Genomic DNA, 24,255 nt, shown 5'->3' with positions numbered 1-24,255 from the left:
GCAGTGGGCCTGCTGTCGGGCAACGCTGGCTTCTCACTACTGGAAAGTGGAGCTGGATCATTAATGCTGCATCCCCAGGAGGCCCCCAGAACCCCAGGTATGGCCGCTGGGGCCAGCCCAGTGCTAGCACTAGCCTTTCCTACCTCCTCCAGGGTAACTTGCTGCACGCCAAAACATGTATGGCACAGGCGTTCCCTGGGGACAAGTAGCTGTGGTGCAAGGTGCACTGCTGCTACTTGTCCCTGGGGAACAAAACATCTGCGCTAATCTGGATGCAACCAGTGAGGTCATTGGAGCACTTCTACTCTGTTCCCATGATCTCAGAACTGAGTTCAAAGTTGATACCTACATGGTAGCATCGATATTAAGGTCTTGAACCTACAGAGCAGGGTTGTAGGAAGGTCATCCTAGTGTTAAGCAGTCACTAGGTCTCACAAGAATGGTGCATTTCTTGTTCTATAAACTGAGTGACCATACATCCTGGTTGTCTCAGTTTTCCTTATGATCAGCCTATCTATAAAGTGAAGTGAACTGAAGGGGCAGCTGTGAACCATCAGTAGCATCAAAATCAAATGTATCTTGAGGTACTGACATGCTGCCAGTGAGGGATACGGAAACACTGCATATCCACTGTTGCCAGTGCTTGTGGGTTTACTGCAAACCTCACACAATGTAGTACTTTCCTTAAAGCCTCATTTCCTGGGATCATGTGATTCTTTGAGAACTGTTTATAACAAATAACTTCAACAATTGAGGAGAAAAGATGGAGCTGACTTTTAAGCCCTAAAAACTCAAGGGCCAGAAGACAGTTAAAGGAATTCCCACAAGCGCACACACTCACAGATGCATACACATGCATGCACGTGCGCGCACACACACACACATGCATTATATCAGTTTGTACAAGTTAATATTGTTCTGTTTTGGGCATCTTATTTTTGAATGTTTAAGTTTCTGCATTTCTGTGTCTGTTATAGATATTCCTGATTGTCCTTGCTCTCAGTATCTCCCAAATTCAGACTTTAAACTGACTCAAGTAGCATCCACCTATGACTGGCAGTAAGAGTATCTGAAACTCTTAAACATGGCTACCTGTTCCATTATCATAGCACTCCAGCTGCAGCACTCAGCAGCCGACAGGAATAGGTCCTAATTCCAGTAGCATAATGGTGGGTACATAAACGGCACAATCTCCCGGTGCCTCCTAAAGAGGGGTTTCCAGAGTGGGGGTGAGGGAGCATGTCATACTTCCTCCTCCCCTTTCCTCCCTCACAGTCTTTACCTTTTATGCTCCAATTATGGCAGTGGAAAGGGTAGAGAAACAGCAGCATGCAGTGGAGGAGTGAGTGGAAGTTTGCTACTGTAAGGGAAAGATATCATTCTATTTTGCTCCCCAAAATTGGGAATGGGCGTGGAGGTTTGTCCGCTCAACATACATGCTGGTGGCAAAAGGAGGAGTGACAGCTCCCTCTCCCCCTGCAGCAGCAAACCTCCAGCCACTCCTTCACTACCTTCCTCTGCTGATTCTTTGTCGTCCCTGCTGCCAGAGCCAGGACAAGGAAGCTACAGAGTACAGGGAGTGCAGTACTGGCCAGTTATGTCTCTGCCTGATACTATACATCATTGTAACAATCAGGTGAATTGATGAACAATGATAGGAAGAGGAGAATCAAAGCTATTCTATCTTTTCCATTAACATTTTGCTGACATTATATCTTTCCTCTGTGTCAAGCATTAAGTCGAGGGAGCAGTTCTTTATTGATGTGTAGTGTGTGTGTTATCAAACTGTAAAGTATGGGCTAAAAATTTTGCCCCAGACAAGGTATGATATCATAGTTCAGTATGCTCTTTCCAGAAGGCCAAGAAATGTATGAATTATAGTAAGATGTGTGAGATTTTCAGTAAAGGTTCTTCAGTGGGTTAATTGTTATTTAATTGTAAAGGCATAAAAAATGCAAAGGAAAGCTTTCCAATCCAAACCATTAGACTATTGTTCTCTATCCATAAAGGCCCAATTGTGCATAGCTGCTGTGCAAGAGTCAGATCATACTGAAGTCAGTGGCAAAACTCTTTGACTTCAGCAGTGCAGAAATAGGCCCAAGGACTTCAAGGTAGTAAAAGCACCAGTTGGGCAGACTGCAGTTCTTTGGCTACAAGACCTTCTCCAACTGAAGTGCAAGATAGTCCAAGAGCATGGGTAGCATGTTCCCAACTCCCCTTGGAGCAGGGTCAAGGTGGTATAAAATAGTATGCAGGGGCCCCAGTGTTCCTCCATTGAGGTGTGTCAACGTCTTACATTAGACCTACATCTCAACATATCTGTAGATTGCTCATCGCTGAAGTATGTGATGTTCTTGGGGCAGGCTATTAAATGTTCAGGATTGTCCAGGTTAAATAAAACCTGCATAAGAGGGAGAGATGACTTAAGAAACACACAATATATAAAACAGGCACCAAGTCAGAAGTTACAGATTCCCAATTTCCTCAAAACAATGTAATGACTCAGCATGCAAAAGTAGTGATTAATTCACTCTTTGCTCAAGAATATGAGGAGAAAATGCAGAAATAATGGAACCTGTCAGTACTATAATGAACATGGGATTTCAAATTTAGGAACCTGGGTTTGAAACACTACAGAGTCCTGGGTGGTGCTTAGGCAAGAGGGTAATACAAATATGTGTTCCCATAAAAAAAGTAGAAAACAGTTGCACACAAAAGCATGAGCTCAAGTTGCTCTAGGAAACTCAGAACAGAACTTTTGCATATGCGAAATCAGGATCTTGAGTCCTGCATTTCTGTAGTATATTGGATTTTATTTTAAATTATAATTAGAGTCCAAAACATTAAGCTCTTTATTTCAAGAAGTGTGATAATAAAATATATCAGCGTACACTTTTACAGTTTGGTATATAGAACTGTGGGGGAGAAAAAGTGTTTCCATCTTCAAAATGAATCTTAGCCTAAGCTCTCGAACTTTAGTCTGGCTTTAAAAGCAGAAGGCAGTTGAAACTGGTACACTCAGCTACAGTAAACCCCTAGAAATAATACTTTTTAGAAAAATTCCACCCAGTGGTTTAGAAGCATGGTGACACAGAGACTGCAGCATCTTGATAGAGATTTAGAGGTATACATGTAAAATGTGTCAAAAGCTCCTCAATTGCCCCACATACTGGCACTTGATCATTTGGCCTGGGGAGTCAAAAGAAGCTGTCTGTGATGGTGGCTACATTACTTTCTTATGCCTAGTCTATTGCAATTGTAATGCAGTAATCACACTGGCTCAGAAAGCTGCTTGCGCTTAGGGGAAAGGGGCAGGAGGAAGGAAGGAAAGGCGTGTTTGGCCGTATGTAGACGAAATGAGGGGCATGTGTTCATGACACTTTAAAGGGGGATAAATGCCTTTGCACCACTTTAATGGTGTTGGTGTTTGCACATGTTGGTGGCGTATTACACATTAATTACAGCCGCTGTAGGAAATTTGGCAGCATAGCGCACCTTAAATGACTCGGGGTGCAGCAAACTAAAACTCCTCTGAGAAGTTTTAGTTTGCTGCTCCTACAGCCGCGAGTGAACCGCTGGGCTCCATGCAACTTTGGCTCTGCAGGAAGCCCTGCAGGCAGCCTGGCAGCAGCTTGGGAAGGCAGGCTCTGCCCCAGAAAAGCGGTGAGCCTGATCTCCCCCCCACACCTCCCCAGAGCCTGCCTGCCTGCCTGAGCTGCGTGGGGGCCCGGTGCTTCTTTCTGCAGCTGCAGTGCCCTCTGGGACCGCCTGAGCTGGGTGCCTGCGGGTGGGTGCCACCTGCGTGGGGAGCGCTGCTGCAGCTTGCCCTCCCCTCCTCATCACTGGAGAGGCAGGTAAGTGCCGGGTGTGTGAACGACATGGGGGTTTAAAAGGCCCTAAATTTAAGTTTAAAAACCCACTGCTTCAATTTAGGGCCCCCATTTTGTCTACACATGACCTTTGACCTGTTTGATACATTGCTTCAGATTTCTTTCAAAATGAACTGTCCATACCCCATTCTTCACAAGATTTATTTCCAGATTACTTAAAACATCCAGGCATTTATATGTAGTTTAAATATTCCTATATAAATCTAAGCAAGCAGTTTTAGATTTTGAATTGGTGTGATGAACATCAGTACTCTTTATTAAGCATTAAAATGTTTTGGTTTATGAGAGAAATTTTATCCGTGGATGGCACTTCTGTGATATTTATATAGTTGTAGAAGACTCATTGCACTGCTGTTTCATGTACAAGTCTCACTTGCTGAAATGGGATATAATAAAGGCAGCTTACCACTGGGTCTGGAATTGTTGCAAGTCAAATTGTAGAAAGCATATGAGAAGAGTCTTGTTTTGGGCTACTTATAATTGAATAAAACTTAAACTAAATGGTATGAAAGAAAATAACTGAGTGAAAAATGTCCAGATACACCCAAGTGCCTGCCTGCTTATTGATACATTTTCCTATGTTGTTGTTTTTCTGTGTCATAAAAGCAATTGCTAAGATTGGCCATTATTTTCAAGAATGCATTTGAAGTGGAGCTCTCAGACTTTCATTAGACTGGGCTTAATCAATTAGATAGTGAGTTTTCTGTGAGCATGTGGATTATTGATGATGATGTGAGTGTTTCATGTATGTGTGTTAAGAGCACTCTTAAGCATATAAATGAATGAGGCCATGGGCAGATATTACATTTGTACTGAGAAATATGTCTTTTTACCAGTGCAAAAGTGAGTGGATAGGCATTTTAAGGTTTCCTTTTTTTTTTTTGCAGAGAAAATGTGGCATTTCCACAAAAGCTATGTTAGCTCTTTCCAGCAACAGCTTCTTGGCCACATAACTATTTCCAGCATCATGTGTAATGCATGTCCAGTTATATGGAGTACCACAGATCATAATTTCATTCTCCAGCATCCTAGGAGGCTGTGTTCCTCACTCTCCCCTGCCTCCCCACAGCTCCAGGGAGTTTGTCTGGCATGTCAAGCTCTACTACCCCAGGAAAGCTCACACATTGTCACTCAGTCTCATTGCTCAGCCTGGTTTTTCTTTTTGGACAGGATAAAGTCCTTCCTGCTCAAGGAACATGGCAAGTATCCAGCTTCCAGACCCTCCTTCCATCCTCCTTCCTTACTTACCTTAACATCTCTTGCATTGTCTACTAGCTAGGCTGGAGGAAAGCCCCCAAGCAGGAACTTGAGTGGTTGAGCTCATGCCCGGGTCATTCCAAAGTCAGGCACTGATTTTTACAAATGGCAAATGCCATGACGGGCAAAAGGGAAACTGCTTAGCATTTCCTAATATGTTTTTATAGCATTGCAAATTCCCTGGAAATTACAAATGCTTCAAATTAATGTCTGTCTATCCCTGGGAGACTGCTGCAATGCAAACTTTGAACATAATGGGCCCAGTTCTGAGGTCTGGTTGAACTACTCCTAACAAAGGGCATGGGGAGAGGATAGGTATGTATGTAAAAAGGTGAAGTAGAGATCACTTCACCAGTTCTGGGCCTTTTCTTGTCAGGGCCAGTCCCCCTGTGTCAAGTTTTGGGACCCAGTAATATACCCAGCAGGCAAATATTCCTCACCCATGGATCAGTACAATGTAAGGGTGTTGGGATACATCTGTTCCTTGACTCCATCTATACACCTGACTCTAGCAGCAGGAAAGGGGTATGTGACAGCAGTTTCTATATCAGGTGAGTGTCATGGGTGGATTTTCTTCCACTGGAGCTATTTTCCTTTGGAAAAATGCACAGGGTCTGCACTGGCAATCTGCCATCAGTACTATGCAGATATCTTACATCAGCTCTACAGATCTGGCCCAGCTATATCTGGAAGATGTGAGGAAATGCTAGGAGGCCATTCTTGTTTTCTTATTTCCAGAGAGTTTTGCTCTTCACTTTGATAAGGAAGACTGGCACAAAGCCTTCTGTGCCAATGTAGGCTGCTGATTCTTACAGCTGGGACAGTGTAAGGGGCCGTAAAAGTCAGCTGCTTCTCTTTTACCCATGGGAGTCTCTGAGCCCATCTGGTATAAGTCACTGCATACAGCAGCAGTAGCCTTCGGTGGAAGAGGAGGTGACAAAGTATCTCAGACTATGGCTCAGAAACACTGTTCCAAATAACCTGTTCTGGCTTACAATAGCATAGTTGGCCCTCTGATCTCACTATCATGAACTGATCTTGGATACCACTTCCCAGAATTAAATAAGCAATTACTATGCTTTTATGGGTCTCAGACTCCAGCCCTAGGCATGTTAGGGAGTATTCTGAGTAGCCCAATAGCAGTTTCTTCCCTTTCAGTTCTGTTGGTCCCTCTTTTTTTTCTCTTCCTTTTTGACATTTCTGGACTTTTGTTTACTACTGCTCTATGTGCTTCCTCCTCAGTACAGTTTCACCCTCATTCTAGTCCAGTTCCGTGTCACGCCTCGTGCTCTTCTGCCTTTGCTCTTCCCTTCTCTCTTTTTCATTTCACGTGATAGCAGTAAAATGTTATATATCAATATTGCTCCAGGACACGGGGCTTAAGTGGAACCCTGGGAAATTCACGTTCTACCAAAAGAACAAAATAAAGTAGTATGGCACAGCATACGGAGAAGATATGGAGGAAATGTGGGCAAAACCTCTGTAGCTTTAAACATTGTCATGTTGGAGAAACAACTCTCTCCATAGTCTCTTCACATCCTTTTTTGCCTTCCCAAAATGTGCCTACCAGTGAAATACCATTTTGGATTGCAAATATATATTTAATTCTGGTTTTTGAGTAGTTAGTAAACTGTTCTGGAATCAAAGAAAGAATCTACACTAGACACATGGAGAGCCTGACTTGTTACTCTTTTTGACCTCTGTGTGGCCATTTATACCCATGTAAGATAGTTCTCTAAATACAGCCAGATTAAAATGTTTTATAGCCATTTTTGTCTCACTTTGCATTGGTATTAGTGACTTCATAAGGTGTGAGGTCATGAAGAATCTGTTCCAAAGTGTGAAACATGGGAAGGTAAGGGTTGAAATTCTGTTGAAGTCAACAGTAATTTTGTCAGTGGTTTCATTGAGGACAGTATTTCACCCTGGTTCCTTCAAGCTACTTTGATGTATATCAGGATGCTGGCCCAATTTCAGGGAAATCCCAAAGGAATAACTTTTTCTCACTGTATCTCAACCAGAGGAGGGAACCTGACCTATTCCAGTGCGTGTGAAGAATTTCAAGTCTGTATTCCATTCACGTTGAGCTTCTATCTGAGAATAATACCTGCAATTTAGTTAAGTAACAACACTATTAAATGTTGCTAAGAGACTTCGGCATAAAAACTGTAATATGAGCTTTACAAATTGCAGAGTAAATTAGCTAACTGGCTTAGTTCCACTGGGCCAAAGATAATTATATTAAAGTGTATAATGGTGGCTGAATGGGTGGTTTCACAGATAAATTTCAGATAAACTATTTGTCTGGGAGCTAAAGTAGTTTAGCTAGATCTGAGATCCTGGAGAAAGACACTACAGGTAGTTGGGCATTTTATTGTGTAGCTGACACATTATGAAAGGCTACCCATCAAGAAGACAACCCTCTGCTTAAAATAATTATTTCAAATACATGTCAATATTAGGGCATTAATAGTGATCTGGATTAATTAAATGACAGTTTTATATTGAAACAGAACTATGGCTAAATGACTGTAAGTGGTTCTGTCTTTATTGTTTCAATTATTTTCTTATCATATATTCACAGTTTATACGTAAAAGAGTTGGAACCAGATACACTCAAATGCCCTTGTTGCAATATGTAGCTCTGGAGATGCAGAACAGCTGCAAACCCAGCTTCGCCAAGTTTAGGGTAGTTTTCTGTCAACAAAATAGTACAAAGCAGTGAGATTTCTGGTTCTTTTAGTTGCCAGTCTTTGCAAACTCAACTCGTTTTCCCCATATTTAATGTACCTTATTGGGCCTTATTAAGAAAATTAACTTAAATGGAACTGGATGCATGCTTCACATTAGTCACGTGCTTCAGTAGCTTACTTAACCAGGGCCCATGTTTCCCATATTAATTATAGTATTTATTGCCACAAAATGATGCAAGTGTTTGTCAAGCAGATTTAAAAGCTTTGTACTATATTTAATTGAATTGTTTGGGAATAAAAATGGAATAAATTGAAGAGAATTAATCACAACATAAAATGCTAATGGGTATGATTCTCAGTGAAAGCAAATCTCATTCAGGCAGGATAGTTTTTACAAAGTATAAGTGTAACTGATATTTGACAACACCATTATATTGCTGGAACAGAGTAGAAGCATGTTAATATAACTAGGAATTGAACCCTGAATAGTCATCAGTCCATAAGGAAACCAGATCCAAAGTTACTTCTTGTCATAATCTTAAAGCATCTTTGGTATAGTTTTGAACAGTGCTTATATGATACTTTTCATCAGGAGATCTCAAAATATTCTGCAAAGGAGGTATGTGTCAATATTTCTGTTTCACATATCTTTTTGTTTTAGATGAATTGTTTTTACACTGAGCTATATGTTCAGTATATATCCTTGCTTCGGTGCTCCCAAAACATAAAAGGTAATGTTTGATATGGATTCAGGCAAGTCCTGAAGGGACAGGACCCTTAAACTTGCATGAAATTTGTAGGGACCTACAGGTACTTGATACAAATATATTTAGGTGTTTAGTGATGAAGATAGATACTTTATGGGATTTTCAAAGTGCTTAAGCAAGTTAGGTGCCTAAATAACTTCATAAATTTGGCCCTTAGATTTCCTAGGAATTTGGCTCTTTATAATTTATTAATAATCTCTAAAGAAATTTGATAAAGCTAATGCATATTTATGATTACAGATGTAGCCCTATTGTTTGCTTAAATTATAATAGCTTACTGGTAATGTTCTGAACTGTTTCAGGTTTATATAAATAATTCATACTTATAAAGCCATATGTTAATGTTTAGTCATGAAAAAGAAAAGCTGGAAGTTTTCACTCAAGTCATATGTTATAAAAAAGAAAAAAAACACACACACAGAGAAATGCTGATTTTATAAAATACTGTATAAACCCAGCACCCTTATAGCCTTCAGGTCACAATGTTAGTCTTACACATGGGATACTGTGCATCACGGCATACAGTAAAACAAAAGCCAGACCAAAGACAATAATAGTAAGAAAACATGTCCCAAATATTTGAAATCAAGTTAGATTAACTCAGTAGCTTTACAAAAGTAAAATGCAATAGCAGGAGTTATGAAACCTTTGACATAATAATAAGATTTGACATAATAATAAGAAGCAGAGCTGCTGGTTACACTTGCCTAAGACAATTTTTTTTTAAGTGCTAGTTTTCATTGGTAAAGCAGTTGAGATTGGGCCTCATGGAATGTCTATGGAGTATGGTAATGAAAGGTTGAGGCTTGATTTTCACAACTGATAGGTAGGTAGTCACTTAAGTAGATGCACAGATACAACTCTGAGCATCCAGACTAAACCAGGAGTTGGCAACATTTTTGAGCAGAATGCCAAAAACATCTGCAACCTCAACTTATAAGAAGTTGGTGTGCCGGGGCAGATGATGCAGGAGCTACAAGAGGCCCCATCCTTGTTGTGGCAGCCAGTTTGGATGGGAAAGTAGCAGTGCTCAATATTATATTCACATGGAGATTATGCTATATTGTTACGTTGCAATGTTATATATGGTCTATGCAGTTTCTTTTGGATAGTAGAGCAGGATTGTTCTACACGGAGTCCTGTTCTGTGGTGAGGCTAGCAGTCAGGACTTGGAGTCATCAAGATGTGCATTGTATAACTATGATGTACATACTCCATCCAGACGTGTAACAGGGCAGCAGTGATGAACAGGAACAGTGGCAGCTTCCAGATGTTGCTGAAAGCGCAATTGTGTGGCTGTGACAGCAGCTGCTATTTTTCCCACTCCCCCTCCCCACCCCCCACCAAGTCAGCTGCCCCAGTCACCCCACCTTAGTTATACTACTGCCTCCAGCTAAAAAAAAGAAAAGGAGATGGTTCAAAGTAGAACCACGAGACTGACTAAAGGGTTGGAAAACATGCCTTACAGTCCGAGACTCAGAGAGTACCGTTGTTTTAGCTTAATGAGAAGTTTAAAAGGTGGCTCAAGCTCAGTCTATAAAATGTCAAGCTGGAGAACAGAATAGAGATACTAGAGAAAGATGTACAAGATCCAAAGACTGAAACTAGACAAACCCAGAAAAGAAACAAGCTTCAATTTGTTAATCGAACTGTCTGCTGCCAGGGTTATTTCTCTTTCAGTGACTGTCCGGTATAAAATGTGTACCTGAGAGCGTGACTGACAACTAGGTTTCTATCCTGGCCCAAGGTAGTGTCCTTCTCCCAGAAGTAGACTTAAGACTTTGGTTACCTCTTTATAGCACCCTTTATGGCCCCACAAATTTTTCACTTCTGACTGCCCAGTGGCCCACCTTCAATAGGAGAGGTGGAGTAGGTTCCCATCCAAGACTGTACCTTATCTGGGTGTTGGGGCACTCTGGGAAATGGGAGATATGAGTTTGAGTTCCCTCAAGCTAAGGAGAACCAAAACCCCATTTTCTTCTACTTTTACGGTGAGTGCTGGAGGTATAATCCTATTTGACTTCAGATGACTATCACTATCATCATTGCCAGCCATTCAGGAGTCTGGATCACCCTTTTTTTTTTTTTTACTTAGGTGCCTAAATCCCCCATAAGTCCTATTCATATGCCTACAGCAACTATTTGGCACTGCCATTTCCTTGCTTCCACTCTCCAGGCAACACAAGTTCTCTTTTCACAGCTTCACTCCCAATACCTCTTCCAACTCAACCCTTCCTACTGTTGTCCCAGAAACAGTTTTCTTTTCATTTTTTTCTGGGTGTTTTCAAAGCTGAACCTGTTGTTTTTGCCAATGGAAAGGGCATTTGATACATTTTTACTTGTGTTAGCTTTGCAGGGAGACAGACCTGAATTCTGTTTCTCTTCATGGATCCCGGTCTACATTTCATTCAGGTATTTTATCCCTGTGCAAGTCTGCTGAAAGATCACATGGATACAAGGGAATGAGAAGTATAGACTGCAGAATCATAGTTAAAAGTGTAACAAGGATTGGGCCTTGGGGTGGCCTTCATACCCCTGCTGGCCTTGTGACTCTTGCTCTGATCTGGCTTCTTGGGTCCCCTTCCATTTCCCTCACTTGCCACACCTTGATGTAATGAGTTGACTAGTGAAAAGGGAAGCTGCCTTTGGGTCCAGATGAAGCCCTTGTCTGTCTTTCAGTCAGAAGGTCCCTCTCAAACTCCACTGGTCCCAATCCTGCCTCTCATATGCTAAGTTGGGCTGCTTTGCCTGCCCATGCCCCCAGGGCACCTGTTGCCTTAAGGGCTATTTGTGGCTTCTGATCTCCCCTGTAGCCATGGCCATGTATTGCCAATGTTGTTGGTTGTTACTCACATAGGGCACTTTGCCCAATCCAATGCCAGCCCACTTCAGGCCTCTTTGCTCTTGTTGGGGCCTTGACCTTCTTGGCCTCCTCCCCTTTCCTTTGACTGATCCCCGTAGCCTAGGTCCACTGTGCCATACCTAGCTTCAGGGTTCAGCCCTGATCTAGCCCTCTCAGGCTTTGGTTTCCTGGCTTTGGGCTCCTGGCCCTGGTTCTCAACCTCTTGGGCTTCTTGCCCTTCTTGGGCTTTGGGCCCCTAGCCCTGATCACTGCTTTTTGGCACCTTGTACCCAGCCCCGGCAGGGTTCAAAACAGCTACATGCCCCTCCAGCACCACTGTGATCTCCTTCTCTCCTGATAGTTACTTACCAGTCCACTGGTGTGAACCTTAAACCAAAATCCAAGCCCCTAGGGTATAACGAAATTATTCCCATACTGGATCTAAACATATACCACAGCTCACTAGCTGTATCATATAACTCTCCCTCATACAGGGTCATACTTCCTCACCAGCTCTAAGCAACTTATTGGCAGTCCCAGAGCCACTCATTTGTCAGCCAGACACACTTCTGCAGCCTCCCTGGGCCGGAGGCCTTCCCCCTGTTTCCTGCAGAGCCCCACTGACTGCCTGGTGTCAGCCACTGGCTTTATGATCCTCCTAAGCCCTGCCCCTTCCTGTCAGATGATTCTCTAGCTGCCCACAGGGGTTTCCATTCTTGGCCTGATGACCAGGCTGCCTTCAGGACAGCTTACTGCTGCTACCCTTGCTGCCTTAGCAGTGTTCTTACTGTTCAAGCAGGGGTCTTCTCTGTTGTACTATTGCTGAGCAGCTGTCCCTGCAATATGCACTCACAGCCTATGAGTCCCCGGCTGCCTATTCCCTCACATCCAGTTCATACCATGCAGTTCCCCCCCGCCCTTTCACTTGGGGATATCCCTGTTGCAGGGATCATAAGATCTCAGCAAGATAAACATCCAAATGTCTCTTGAAGGCGTTCGAGGTAGGTGCTTGAACCACCTCCGGCAGCAGTCTATTCCAAACCGTGGGGGCTTGGACAGTAAAGAAATTCTTCCGTATGTCTAGCCTGAAACTGTTATGGAGGAGTTTGTGACCGTTCAAACTTGTCATCCCTTGGGGTGCTCTGGTGAACAGATGTTCCCCCAGATCCTGGTGAGCACCCATGATTGAGCTGGCATGGGTGACAGTTAGAAATACCTGCACTGAAGAGATGTTCTCCTATGGGAAAACAGAAATAAATAAATGAAATATTTGTGATTTGAACAAGCAGGCCGTGGAGCAGTAGACAGATAAATGTGGAACTGTTTTTACAGTACTTCTTGATTATATCAGAAGGTAGTGTATTTGCAGGCTTCCACAGCTCAGAGGTTGCTCTTATCCCAGATTTGGGATTCTTGTCTCAAAAGGCAAGTCAGAAGGAAATAAAAACCTCCAAAAAAACATACTCCTTCCCTAATTTTTTGGTATTATATTCTGTTCTGACAAACAAATCAGCTTTTCTGTGAGGCCTTTTGTTCAACACCGTATTGAGAGGGAAAAGCATTCTCCAGGCAGAGTTACCATTACTTACATACTTTTTGTATAAGAAATTACCAGTACAACGTAAGATCAACACAGCCTGAAAAAAATGTTTTTTAAAAGGTACTGGTTAATGCTTTTTTAAAAATGTACCATATGTCAGCCTACCGATGTTTCTTCCAGGTGCATTGTTGAATGAAGTGATTTTGTACAAATATGCATATGACAGAGAGCAATGGGGCTATTCAGCCTGGAAAAGTGCATGCTCAGGGGTGATCTGGTGGCCACCTATAAGCTTATTAGGGGTGCTCATCAGGATCTGGGGGAACAAGTATTCACCAGAGCCCCACAAGGGATGGCAAGATTGAACGGTCACAAACTCCACTGTGATTGGTTCAGGCTGGGCATAAGAAAGAACTTCTTCACTGTCTGGGCCCCCGAGGTTTGGAATAGACTGCTGCCGGAGGCAGTTCAAGCACCCCTTTGAACGCCTTCAAAACACATTTGGATGCTCATCTTGCTGGGATCCTGTGATCCCTGCTGACTTCCTGCCCCTGGGGCGGAGAGCTGGACTCAGTGATCCTCCAGGGTCCCTTCCAGCCCAAATGTCTATGAAATCTATGAAATATCTCAAACCATGGAGAGTATTCCATATTCATCAGCCATATGCATGGTTCCTCTGATGGCACACCTAAATGTTCCTTTCATCAAGAATATCCATTTATGGCAAATGTACACTTGTTGGACTACTTTAATTTGTTTTCTGCCTCTTTGGCTCAGTTTCATTCTGTTTAGTAATATATGCTTCTCCTTATTCATGCCGTTTTCACAGTGTAAACTGAAAAGGAAGTAGTGCATTATACACCATAGGCCATAATGTACGTCCCATGAAATCCAATATAGTACATGCATCACATGGTGGAAATCTGAAAAAAAATTCCACATATTTAGAGGCAGAGTCATTTTCTTTCAGTTGATGGCTACTGTAATATTTTGATCACAGAGTAGGTCCTTGCAGGAGAGGGGCCTTTACAGTACAGGCTTTTAGTGGCTAGATGGCACTATTGGCAGAGAGTAGAATCAGGTGCAATATAAAATACCGAGTGAATCCACAGATTTTGGTTCTAAAAGAAAATGGTAATTTGCAAAGACTGCAAGAAGAATAGAAATTCCACTGCCTACTACCATATATTGTTTTAATTTAAGGAATCAACATCACAAATTGCATATATACCACATAAGCTGACCACTACTGTCTAATAATTCATTAATATCTTTACAAAATACATTCCTGCTTCTAATAGGTTAAGATATAAGCCCAGTGCTCCCCTTTGTCACACTGTAGAGATGGGAAAAATCAAGGCAATTCCATGCAACATTGAAAGGAGCAGATACATAGAGGGGAGAATCAGTTATGTGGTATGCTGTGTCCTCAATAACACTGGAGAGTGGTACAATGTATGCAGCAATGTGACAAACTAGGGAATGTATATGGCAGTTTAGCAGGCTGCAAATTCTGCTGTTGTGAAGGGAAGCAGTAGTTTCTCCAGCATAAGGAGCTACCTCATTTTGGTGAAGGGCTGTATTGGTGCAGGTTGAAGAGAAGGAACCAATGTTATGATGAAGATCATGGAACCTAGGCAGTTAGTGTAAGAGAACAGTGAGAAGCACAGAGCCCATGCCATCCCATTCAAATGGCTTAAGATTGCCAGCTAGTTCTGAGGATCATTGCACGTTTAAGGAACCTCATCTCCTGGATGGATTTCAACTTCAAGAAACAAAGAGATCTGCCTGGTAAAGCAGATCTCCTCTCTTTTTAACGGAGGAAGTAGAAGACATCCTAGAATATATTAGACTCTAGAGAAGAAAATGATCACTCTTAATCCAGACAAATAGTTCAGCTAATGTGGCTTCTACCACTTCTCCTAGGAGACTGTTTCATAGTCTAATAGATTTCTTTGCCAAAGCATTTTTCTTCATTCTTTGGATTAAGTTTTCTCTTCTCTAATTTCACCCCATTAATTCTAGGTATACTCCTATGTACTATCCTAAATGAATTCCCTATTCTATTGGTGTTTACACCCTTCACATGTTTATTGGCTTATCATACCCTTCTTCCTCAGACATTGCTTAGACAAGCTATCCAGATCTGACTGTTTTAATCTTTCCTCATAAATCAGTCCCTCCAGCTCCCCACTCAGATTTGTTTCATTTCTCTGAACTCCTTCCAATCTGACAATATCTTATTGCTAGCCTGGTGTGCAGAATGGAGCAAAGTGTTCCATGTGCAATTGCACCTACCATGTGTAGGGAGGATTATTCTCTCCTTATTTAGTGAGGTGATGTCCCTTGGGTACAGCCCATATTTCATTTTGTTAGCTCTTGTTGATGTCCAAGGTTGATAAAATCAATTATGCTTCTAAACCCTTATTTCAGCAGCTAAATAAGTGGGCAGACTTTTCAAAAGCACTTAGCATACACCAAGTCTCCTGAGGTCACTAGCTGCTGCTTGCTGTATCCTGCTTTTTTAATATAGGTCATCTTGGCGGTGGGAATCCTTCACCGTCAAGGATGATCACTCTCATGGGTCAAATAAAGAGTTGTAAATGAGGTTGTTGATGGTTAAGAAGGCCAATCCTGGAGTCACAGACTCTCTGGCAAACACCACAGATAGTGGTTAAAAGGAGGGTCAGACCACAGATTTCTTGGTCTTGTTTCCTTTCCTTCTGTTTCTGTCTGTGGCAGGGCACTGTTTGTGCCTGCCACTTTAGGGGCCTGAACCCAGCAGCTGGCAAGTACCCGATTAGGGCAGCCATTTTGGATCCAGGGCTGCTCATATAAACAGGGCATTTTGCTGGTGGAAGGCCAGGCAACAACATCACCTGGCTGCAGGTATCAATTGGAGGTAAGGGCAGGAGCTGTAGGGGATGGTTGGAAGGTTCCTGGCCTAAAACTGCACCCTGCCAGGAGTGGGTGGCCTGGTGAGGCTCTCAGTGGTGCAGGAGCCCCCAGAAAATGCGAGGCCAGTTACCACCCCAGTGAAAGGTGGGTTGGGGCACCTTAACCCCAGCTCCCACCTTGGGTGGGTCAGGACATCAGAGGTAGAGGGGGTCAGGCACAGCTACAGGGCTGTGGGGCTGGTGTGACTGATAATATTTTGATGCCATCTGCGAGGCTTGGGCCATGGTGTAGGGGAGGTATGGAGCTGTGGACACCCCCCGCCAAACATTGGGGGTACACTAATGGGAAGCCTCCTGCTTATTAAGATCTTTAATCAATTAAGTAACATCAAGGCATGGTGGGTGGTTAGCCCAAGAACAGGTGGGTGGGCCACAGGAAAATTGGCCCTGAGAAGGCCAACCTGTTACACTGTCATTTTCTGCCTCTGGGACAAGATGGTTTTACTCAAAGTAGGGTTTACCATCTCTCACAAAGCAGCACCACATTGGCCTGTCCTGGGCCCTGTCAATGCCATGCATCTTAATTTTTGCCTTGAGGGTGTCTTTGAAGCATTTCCTTTGGCCCCTGCATGTTCTTTGCCCTCGGCTGAGTTGGGAGTATAGCAGTTGTTTCAGTAAACATACACCAGGCATGCGCACAGAGTGCTCTGCCCACCATAGCTGATGTTGAATAACCATTGCTTCCATAATGGTGGCGTTAGTGTTGATTAAGACACTGGTATTTATGCAACTATCCTCACACTTTATGCCAAGGGTCTTCCGGAGGTAGCATTTTGGTAATGGTGTTCCAGGCTTTGGTGGTCCCTGTAAGGTTACCCAAGCTAAACAGCTGTAGATAAGAGTTGGGATTACTACAGCCTTATATAGCAGGAGCTTTCATAGATTTCACAGACATTAAGGCTGAAAGGGACCTTGTAAGATGATCAGGTCCAGCCCCCTGCCTAATGGGCAGGAAGTCAGCTAGGGTCAAATAATCCTTTGTTCAAGTCCTGATGTTGTGATCATTGAACACACAATCATACAGTCTCCCAAAGTCAGAGCTGGCACATTGGATCCTATACTGGATCTCCTTGTCCATGTGGCCTTCTTTGAGAGATGATTACCAAGGTATGCAAAGTGTTTAACATTGTCCAGCTCCTGTCAGTCAATGAGTATCTTTGCCAAGGGAGTTGAATGGCCCAGAGCAGGCTGGCAAAGCACCTTTGTTTTTCCATGTTAAGGGTCAGTCCAAGGTACTGGTATGCCTGAGAGAAGTAGTGAAGGGCTATTTGTAGGTCTTCTTCCATATGTGCAATGACAGCACAATCATTACCCTATGCTGTACCCTATGGACCATTACCCTATGCTCCTTGTCCATGTGGGTGCCAATGACACAGCAAGAAACAACCCCAGGAGAATCATGAGTGACTACAAGACCAGTGGGGTGAAGCTCAAGGAACTAAGAGCACAAGTGGTCTTCACCTCAATCCTCCCAGTTAGAGGCCATGGTTGTTGGAGGGAGGAGTACATTGAGGAAGTCAACTGAAGGCTTTGGAGATGGTGTCAAAGTTGGTTTTGGATTCCTTGACCTTGGCATGCAGTTTGATAATGCTGGTCTACATGCAAGAGACGGGTATTCACATCACAGGCAGAGGAAAGAAGCTCTGATCTATGAAAATCACTGACTTGCTGAGGAGGGCTTTAAACTAGGCATGTCTGGGGAAGAGAGGGTAGATTCCACTGCTGTACGCAAATCCTCTGGCCAAGATGACCCAGGGAAGGGCATTCATGTAGGGGACATCCAGGTGAGTACCAAAACCTTGAGACACTTGCAGGGTGACAGAAAACCTGAGGTGACTAGGGGGGAACTCAGGTGTCTTTATGGGAACTCCAGAAGCATGGGCAATAAACAGGACGAACTGGCGCTCCTTCTGGCAGACGAGGAATTTGACCTCATTGGGTTGACAGAGACCTGGTGGGATGATGCATATGATTGGGCAGTGGGTATTGAGGGCTATAGGCTGTATAGAAAGGATCGTCTTGGGAAGAAAGGAGGAGATGTGGCCCTTTATGTGAACAAGTGGTACCCCTCCCTGCAGGCCATGTTTGATTTCAGGGAGAGGTCCCTTGAGACCCTCTGGATCAAGATACAAGTGGGCTCAGGAGAGGGGGACCTGATGGTGAGAATGTATTATAGATCTCCCTACCAAGAAGAGAGCAATGAGACATTCTCTTTGGAACTGACTGAGGCAGCCAAGACTGAGTCTGAAAAGACTGAGAGGTGACTTGATAGCTGCCTACAAGTATGTCAGGGGCAAACACCAAGACCTAGGGGAGAAACTCTTCAGAAAGACACTCCTTGGGAGGATAAGGTCCAATGAGCACACACTGTTTAAGGAAAAATTTAGGCTGGATGTAAGGAAAAACTTCTTTTCTGTAAGGGTATCTGGAACACACTCCCAGCAGGGGTAATTGAGTCACCACCCTTGGAGGTGTTCAAGAGGAAGCTGGGCCAGCATCTCACTGAGCTTGTATGAGTCCAATAACCTCCTGTCCATGGCAGGAGACCAGGCTTGATGATGTTACGGTCCTTTGATTCTATGATTCTAAAGTTCCACAATTGAGGCTGAAGTAATTTTGGTTTTGGTATGGAGGTGAGAGAGAGAGAAGGTTCCCATCCATCCTGTACTTAATGTCAATGCCATGTGGCAGGTGGCCATGGATGAGCATCTTGATGACTGCAAGAAAGATGGAAAACAGAATTGGTGCAATCATGGAGCCCTGCTTGATGGCAGTTCAAATGACAAAGGACTCTGTAGCAGAGTCACTGCAGAGAATGGAGGCAGTCGATCATGAAGGATGGTGATACATTTCTGTGGGCAGCCAAACTTTAATAAGATCTTCCATACAACCTCATGGTTAACTGAGTGAAAGGCTTTGGTCAAATCAAAGTTCCTGGTCAAATCAAAACTCCTGGTGTTGTTCTTGATATTTTTCTTGGATCTGCCAGGCCACAAAAATCATGTCCATGGTGCCTCTTGATGGTCTGAAGTCATACTGAGACTCAGGAAGGATTTCTTCAGGAAGAGGGATCAGTCAGTTCACTAGAATTTGAGCAAGGATCTTACCAGTAACAGAGAGGAGGGTGATACCTCAATAGTTTCCCTGGTTAGACTTATCTCCCTTTTTTAAAATGGTGACATTATTGGCATTCTTTAGGTCAATGGAAATTTCCTCAGTGTTCCAGATTTTGAGAAACAGTATGTGGAACTTGTTGTTTATAGTTTCTCTGCCTATGCTGAAGACCTTGGCTAGTATGTCATCAAAGCCAGATGCTTTGTTGTTCTTCATCTGTCTTATCACCTGGTGGACATCTTTAGAGGTTGGTGGACTGACAAGTGATTCCCTTACTGGGTGCTGCGGGGTGGATTCAGTGGTTTCATCAGTCACTGTTGATTCTCAGTTCAGGAGCTTTTGGCAGTGCTCCTTCCAGCAGTTTTTGATGGACTCATTGCCTTTGAGGAGTATACTGCAACCTTCAGATCTAAATGGAGTCCGTCCACAAGAGCTCGGTCTGTACACAGCCTTCATTGCACTGAAGAAGCTCCACGTGTCATGACTGACAACATATTGTTGAACTTCTTTTGCCTTCTTTTCCACCATTTGTTTCTGATTTCTCAGATCTTCCTTTTGGGTTCAGCTTTAAGCTGTTGAAAAGTTCCTTGCTTGTGACTGGATGTAAGATGGTTTTGCCAATCACAGAAAGATTTTCTCATTCAATCGAGAAGGACTTTGATCTCAGCATTGTTTTCATCAAATCAGTCCTGATGGCATTGGCTGATATAACCAATTGATTCCAAGCAAGCTTCATGGATGGTATGCTTTGGATTTTGCCAATCTTCCTCAACACAAGTGTTATCATTTTCAATCTTAAGATTGGCGAGTTTCTTACTGAGATGATTTGAGGATTTTATAGTGTCTAGGGGATTAAAGGCATTTGATGTTGTCTTTGGACTGATTTGGGTTGTTTTCAATGTTTCAGTGCAACCCTAACGGACATGATTGATCTTACCAAGCAAGGATCAGTCCAGCAGTCATTGGCTTCCCTCATAACACACATAGTACGAACATTTTTTAGATCACGCACTCTTATGATGATATAGTCAAGGACATCTATTTATGTCTCAAGCTAAGGGTATATGCAGGGTTAGGTTGACCTAAGTGTCAAACTGTACACACACACACACACTGGTCACCTGATCTAACTTAGTTCACCCACATGCAGACCTTACACTCAGATCAATCTAAGTACGGTTAGGTAGATCTAAGTGCTGATCTGTACATATGTACAGGAAAATTAGATTAGACAAAAATGGCCAGCCTGATCTATCTTTAGTTCCTCTAGGAGGAGATCAGACTAACCTGGGCCCAATCTAAACCTACTATGTGTACCAGTGCAGTGCTGGACCCACCAGGTCTCCACCCCTGTGGATTTGCCAGCTACCCTGAACACACGAATCTCTATTGTAGATCTGTTAGCACCTCCCCCTCCCCCTCCCCCACTCTGACTTACTTAGATTGCATTTCTGGGGTGGCTCCCAGCATTGCAAACAGGAACACATGGGGGACCCAATCTACAATTACACAGCTGAAAGTGAGCCGCATGAGTGTGTGTGTGTGTGTGTGTGTGTGTGTGTGTGTGTGTGTGTGTGTATATGTATGTATGTATGTATATATGTTTGCAGCACAGCCCCAGAATGGGAAAGCCCAGCTACTTGTCTAAGCCTCTGGGCTGTGCTTTTTCTATCCCTATCCCTGACTATGAATGGGCTGCTGTTTTACTACTTTAGTGTTTTTTCCATTAGCGAAATAGATTGATACAGTGAAATAGATCTCCCAGTGTCAAAAAAACCCTGCCATGCTGCAAATTAGCAAACAGATGCACATGCACTGCATGAGGTTTGTGGTGCCTCAGGCCAGTTTAAGGCACCACAAATCGCATGTGAACGCTTGTGGGTACATACCCTGGACGGTTTTGCCTTCCTTTCTAGCAGGATGCATGGTCCTATTAGATCTTTTGAGCTTATTTTAATAAACTACTTCTTTTCCTTCTTCGTTGCAAGACATTGCAATTGTCTTTGTCTCCCTGCTTTACCAGTAGCAAGTTAGGGTATTTTTGATGTTTCAGGCATTGTGCTTGGTAATATGCAAGAGTGTTGGTCACAAAAGTTTTAAAGAGGAGGTTAGACTAGTGGTTTTCAATCTTTTTAGAATCAGGGAATTAAATTGAAGAAAGTATAAGAATATAAAATGCCCAAGATTCTAATAGTCAATAATTATGAAAAGTGATAGATCAGGTGGTTATTGTAACAACAAAGAGGCTCAGTTGTATGTTAACTTTGGCATTGGATGAAGGAATCCTTAGATGAGGCATCTGGAGCTCCTGGTAATAAAAGTAAATTACTTCAGACCTTTGTTGGGAAAGACAGCAAATAAATAAAATAAATACATATATAGACATCTCTGATAATCATTCTCAAAATATAGTTCTTCTGAGGTCTTGCAAGAAACAGGGTCCAAGAAAATAGTATAGTTCATCCAGGTTCCAAAATGGATAAGGGTTAACTTTAATGTTTCTATTGATATACTGAAATTCAGTAAGAGTTGGCTGAAAACTTTCCAATCCCAGAATTGCAGTTAAATTTCAAATTGGGGAGGGCTTTATAATAAAAAATTTAATTTCAACTGGGGTGTGTAACTCTTTCTAGGAACAAAGTTAGTGGTTCCTAGCTTGCCCCTACACCCAGGGTCAGTCGATCACCATATTTGGGGTCGGGAAGAGGAAGGAATTTTACTCCATGATCAGATTGGTATGGACTATGGGTGGTTTTGCCTTTCTGTGTAGTGAAGGATGTGGCCTTGTACCTTCTTGAGTGTATATTGCAGCTGTACTTCTCTATGACTTTAAGACTCTAATGCAGTTTTCCTATCTGTCTCCCATTTTTCCTGCACTGACTGAAAAAAAATGGTATGTCAAAATTTTCAAACTCAGAGAGGCAGGGGAAAGGCAGATTTGATAAGAATTGTATTACATTTTTTTTCTTGTCTCTTATAATATTCAGTATGGTCAGTTTTGTAATACGTATTTCTGTTTGTGTTTTGCAACAGGAAGACAAGGAGAAGTTAACATGGAGGGACCGAATATCTGGCTACTTAATGAACTTTGCATCCATTTTATTTATGGTAATTTATTTGTATTTTCTTTCACATGTATCTGTCCTGGAGAGAGGTGATTAGCTCTGTTAGGCTTCATACAAGCAAAAGATAGGGCAGGGTGGCACCTGAAAGACTAGCTGGTTCAGAAAGGCACAAGCTTTTCTAGCCAATAATCTACTTCTTCAGATACTTAGCTGTAATGGTCTGTAACAGCATCTTCCTTAAAGCGGTATTAATCGTCTCAAAGGTACAAATGACATCTTCTGTTTTGTCCTAGGGAACATGCCTCTGTACAACAAAATATATCCCTGTTAAATTAAGGCATGGTAAATAGTACTAGGAAAGCTTTGGCAATAATCCTGCCAATACTTTGTCAATGACAGCACAATTCCACTACCAACTTAAACCACTGAATAATAAAAGGACTCTGTCAGATCCATAGCTGACATTAGTCGGTAATAGAACTATGCTAGGCTTATACCACTGAACTGTCCCCAGTTCCTTTACTCAAGGAATTTTACTGTTTTAGAATATGAATGAGACTTTATTTCTTATTTCCTAGGAATGTACAAATCCTACAAGTATTCACTCAAAACTGAATTTGCTTTTGCAACATTCATGCCAATTTTATGGTCACTTGTCTCATTTGTGTTTATATTTTATATGTTAAATTTTTAAAAAGTCTCACTTTCTACTGAGCCTCAGCAAACATTTGAATTCCATGAAGAGTTCCTGACTGATTTCGGTGGGGCCTTCTGCTTAAAAACCAATACTACAGTATGTCTGGTTCTGCACAAAGCAGTATAGTCTCTTGTGTTTTAATATGCTAAACCCTTGATTTGTGGGTGTGTATCAGGCTTTCTATATGTGCATATTAGCAAAAGTTGAATGTTGATGCTTCTTAAAATTTGGGCGTTACCAAACCACTAAGAGAAATGTCAGCTAAAAGATGACAAAACAGTGAAAACTCAAAGAAAAAAATAAAATTATTCTCAATCCTAACAAACATTACTATGTCTGATGTTATAATATTTCCAAGGCCCCTGATGCATGTTACATATATTTTGCAATTAACTGGTTAATCACACAAGACAAGTAACATGTGCAAAGTAATTATCACATCATAATAAGGACTATCATGCTATAAAAAAGCCAACCAGCTACCAAGTTAATGTTTGAAAATGTGTAAAACTTGGTAGTTGATTTCTATCCAGCTTTAATTTGAATGTGTGGCAGAGCCCAAAGTGTGTCCAATTATAGAGCCTCGATATAGCAGAGAATCTCTGTTCTTAGATACAGTGCTTAAGATGCATCTAACTTTAACTGTATGTTCAAATCCCATGCTTAAGCATGTGTTTACATGCTTTCCTAAATCAGGGCCTCAATATTGTATCTCACAAGTGACATTCAAAAATTGATTTGAAGCTGAAATACAGCACTGTAGACATTCAGTTTTATTGCAAACCCATGTGACCCATGAAGTTGGTTTTCATCCTCTGGGAATGTGACTCAGGGCCTTGTTACATGTTGCATTTTGAACTGCTCAAATGTTGATCAGTGTTAGTGCTAGCTTGAGTTTAGAGCAGATGCGTCTTAAAACTAAAATCCTTTTCTCACCGTCCCCAGCTGTGACTTGCCTCTAGAAGGCTAGTGAGAAGGGGCCTGACTTGGAGCTACAGCTCTGAGATGCTATGACAGCCCTCTATCCCTGCTCTAGGTTGGGGTGTGTGAGAGATGGGTTGGGGAGGGGAGAGGCAGGTACATGAAGCTCAGAGGGAGAGAGTTAATAGGATGGGGGTATGTAATGAAATGGGAAGTGGAAAGGAAATGAGGGTGTGGGAAGGGTGGGAAATGAAGTAAGTCAGTCACTGAAGGATAAAATAAGTAAAAAAACCCCAGTAAATTAAAGAAGTTCTTATGTTTTAATAAATTGGAATTTGGGATTGGGGTGTGGGTGGTTCTGGTCATGTTTCCTGGGGTGGCTGGGGAGTGGGAGCAGTGCAGGATGGTGCTTTTGGGGGAGCTACTGCCCCTACCCTGGGAAGGAAGCACCAGCTTATGGGACCTGATCTGGCTCCCTCCCTTGCTCTGTCCCGTACTTCCTTAGATCCCAC

General features: G+C 42.6%; 1 protein-coding gene across 1 annotated transcript in view; it reads left to right on the top strand.

Moving 5' to 3' along the window:
* The window catches only part of ANO2 (anoctamin 2), a 302,892-nt gene that overhangs the window by 203,669 nt on the left and 74,968 nt on the right, over positions 1–24,255 (top strand). The window contains exon 18 of the mRNA XM_019544216.1: positions 22,094–22,168. Within this exon, the coding sequence (XP_019399761.1) occupies positions 22,094–22,168 (75 nt within the window). The remainder of the gene's footprint in view (positions 1–22,093; positions 22,169–24,255) is intronic.

Source organism: Crocodylus porosus, unplaced genomic scaffold (assembly GCF_001723895.1).
Source record: "Crocodylus porosus isolate Cpor-Errol unplaced genomic scaffold, CroPor_comp1, whole genome shotgun sequence".
In the NCBI taxonomy this organism is placed as follows: Eukaryota; Metazoa; Chordata; order Crocodylia; family Crocodylidae; genus Crocodylus; species Crocodylus porosus.
The sequence above is the reverse complement of the archived record's forward strand: the minus strand, read 5'-3'. Positions and strand labels throughout refer to the sequence as shown.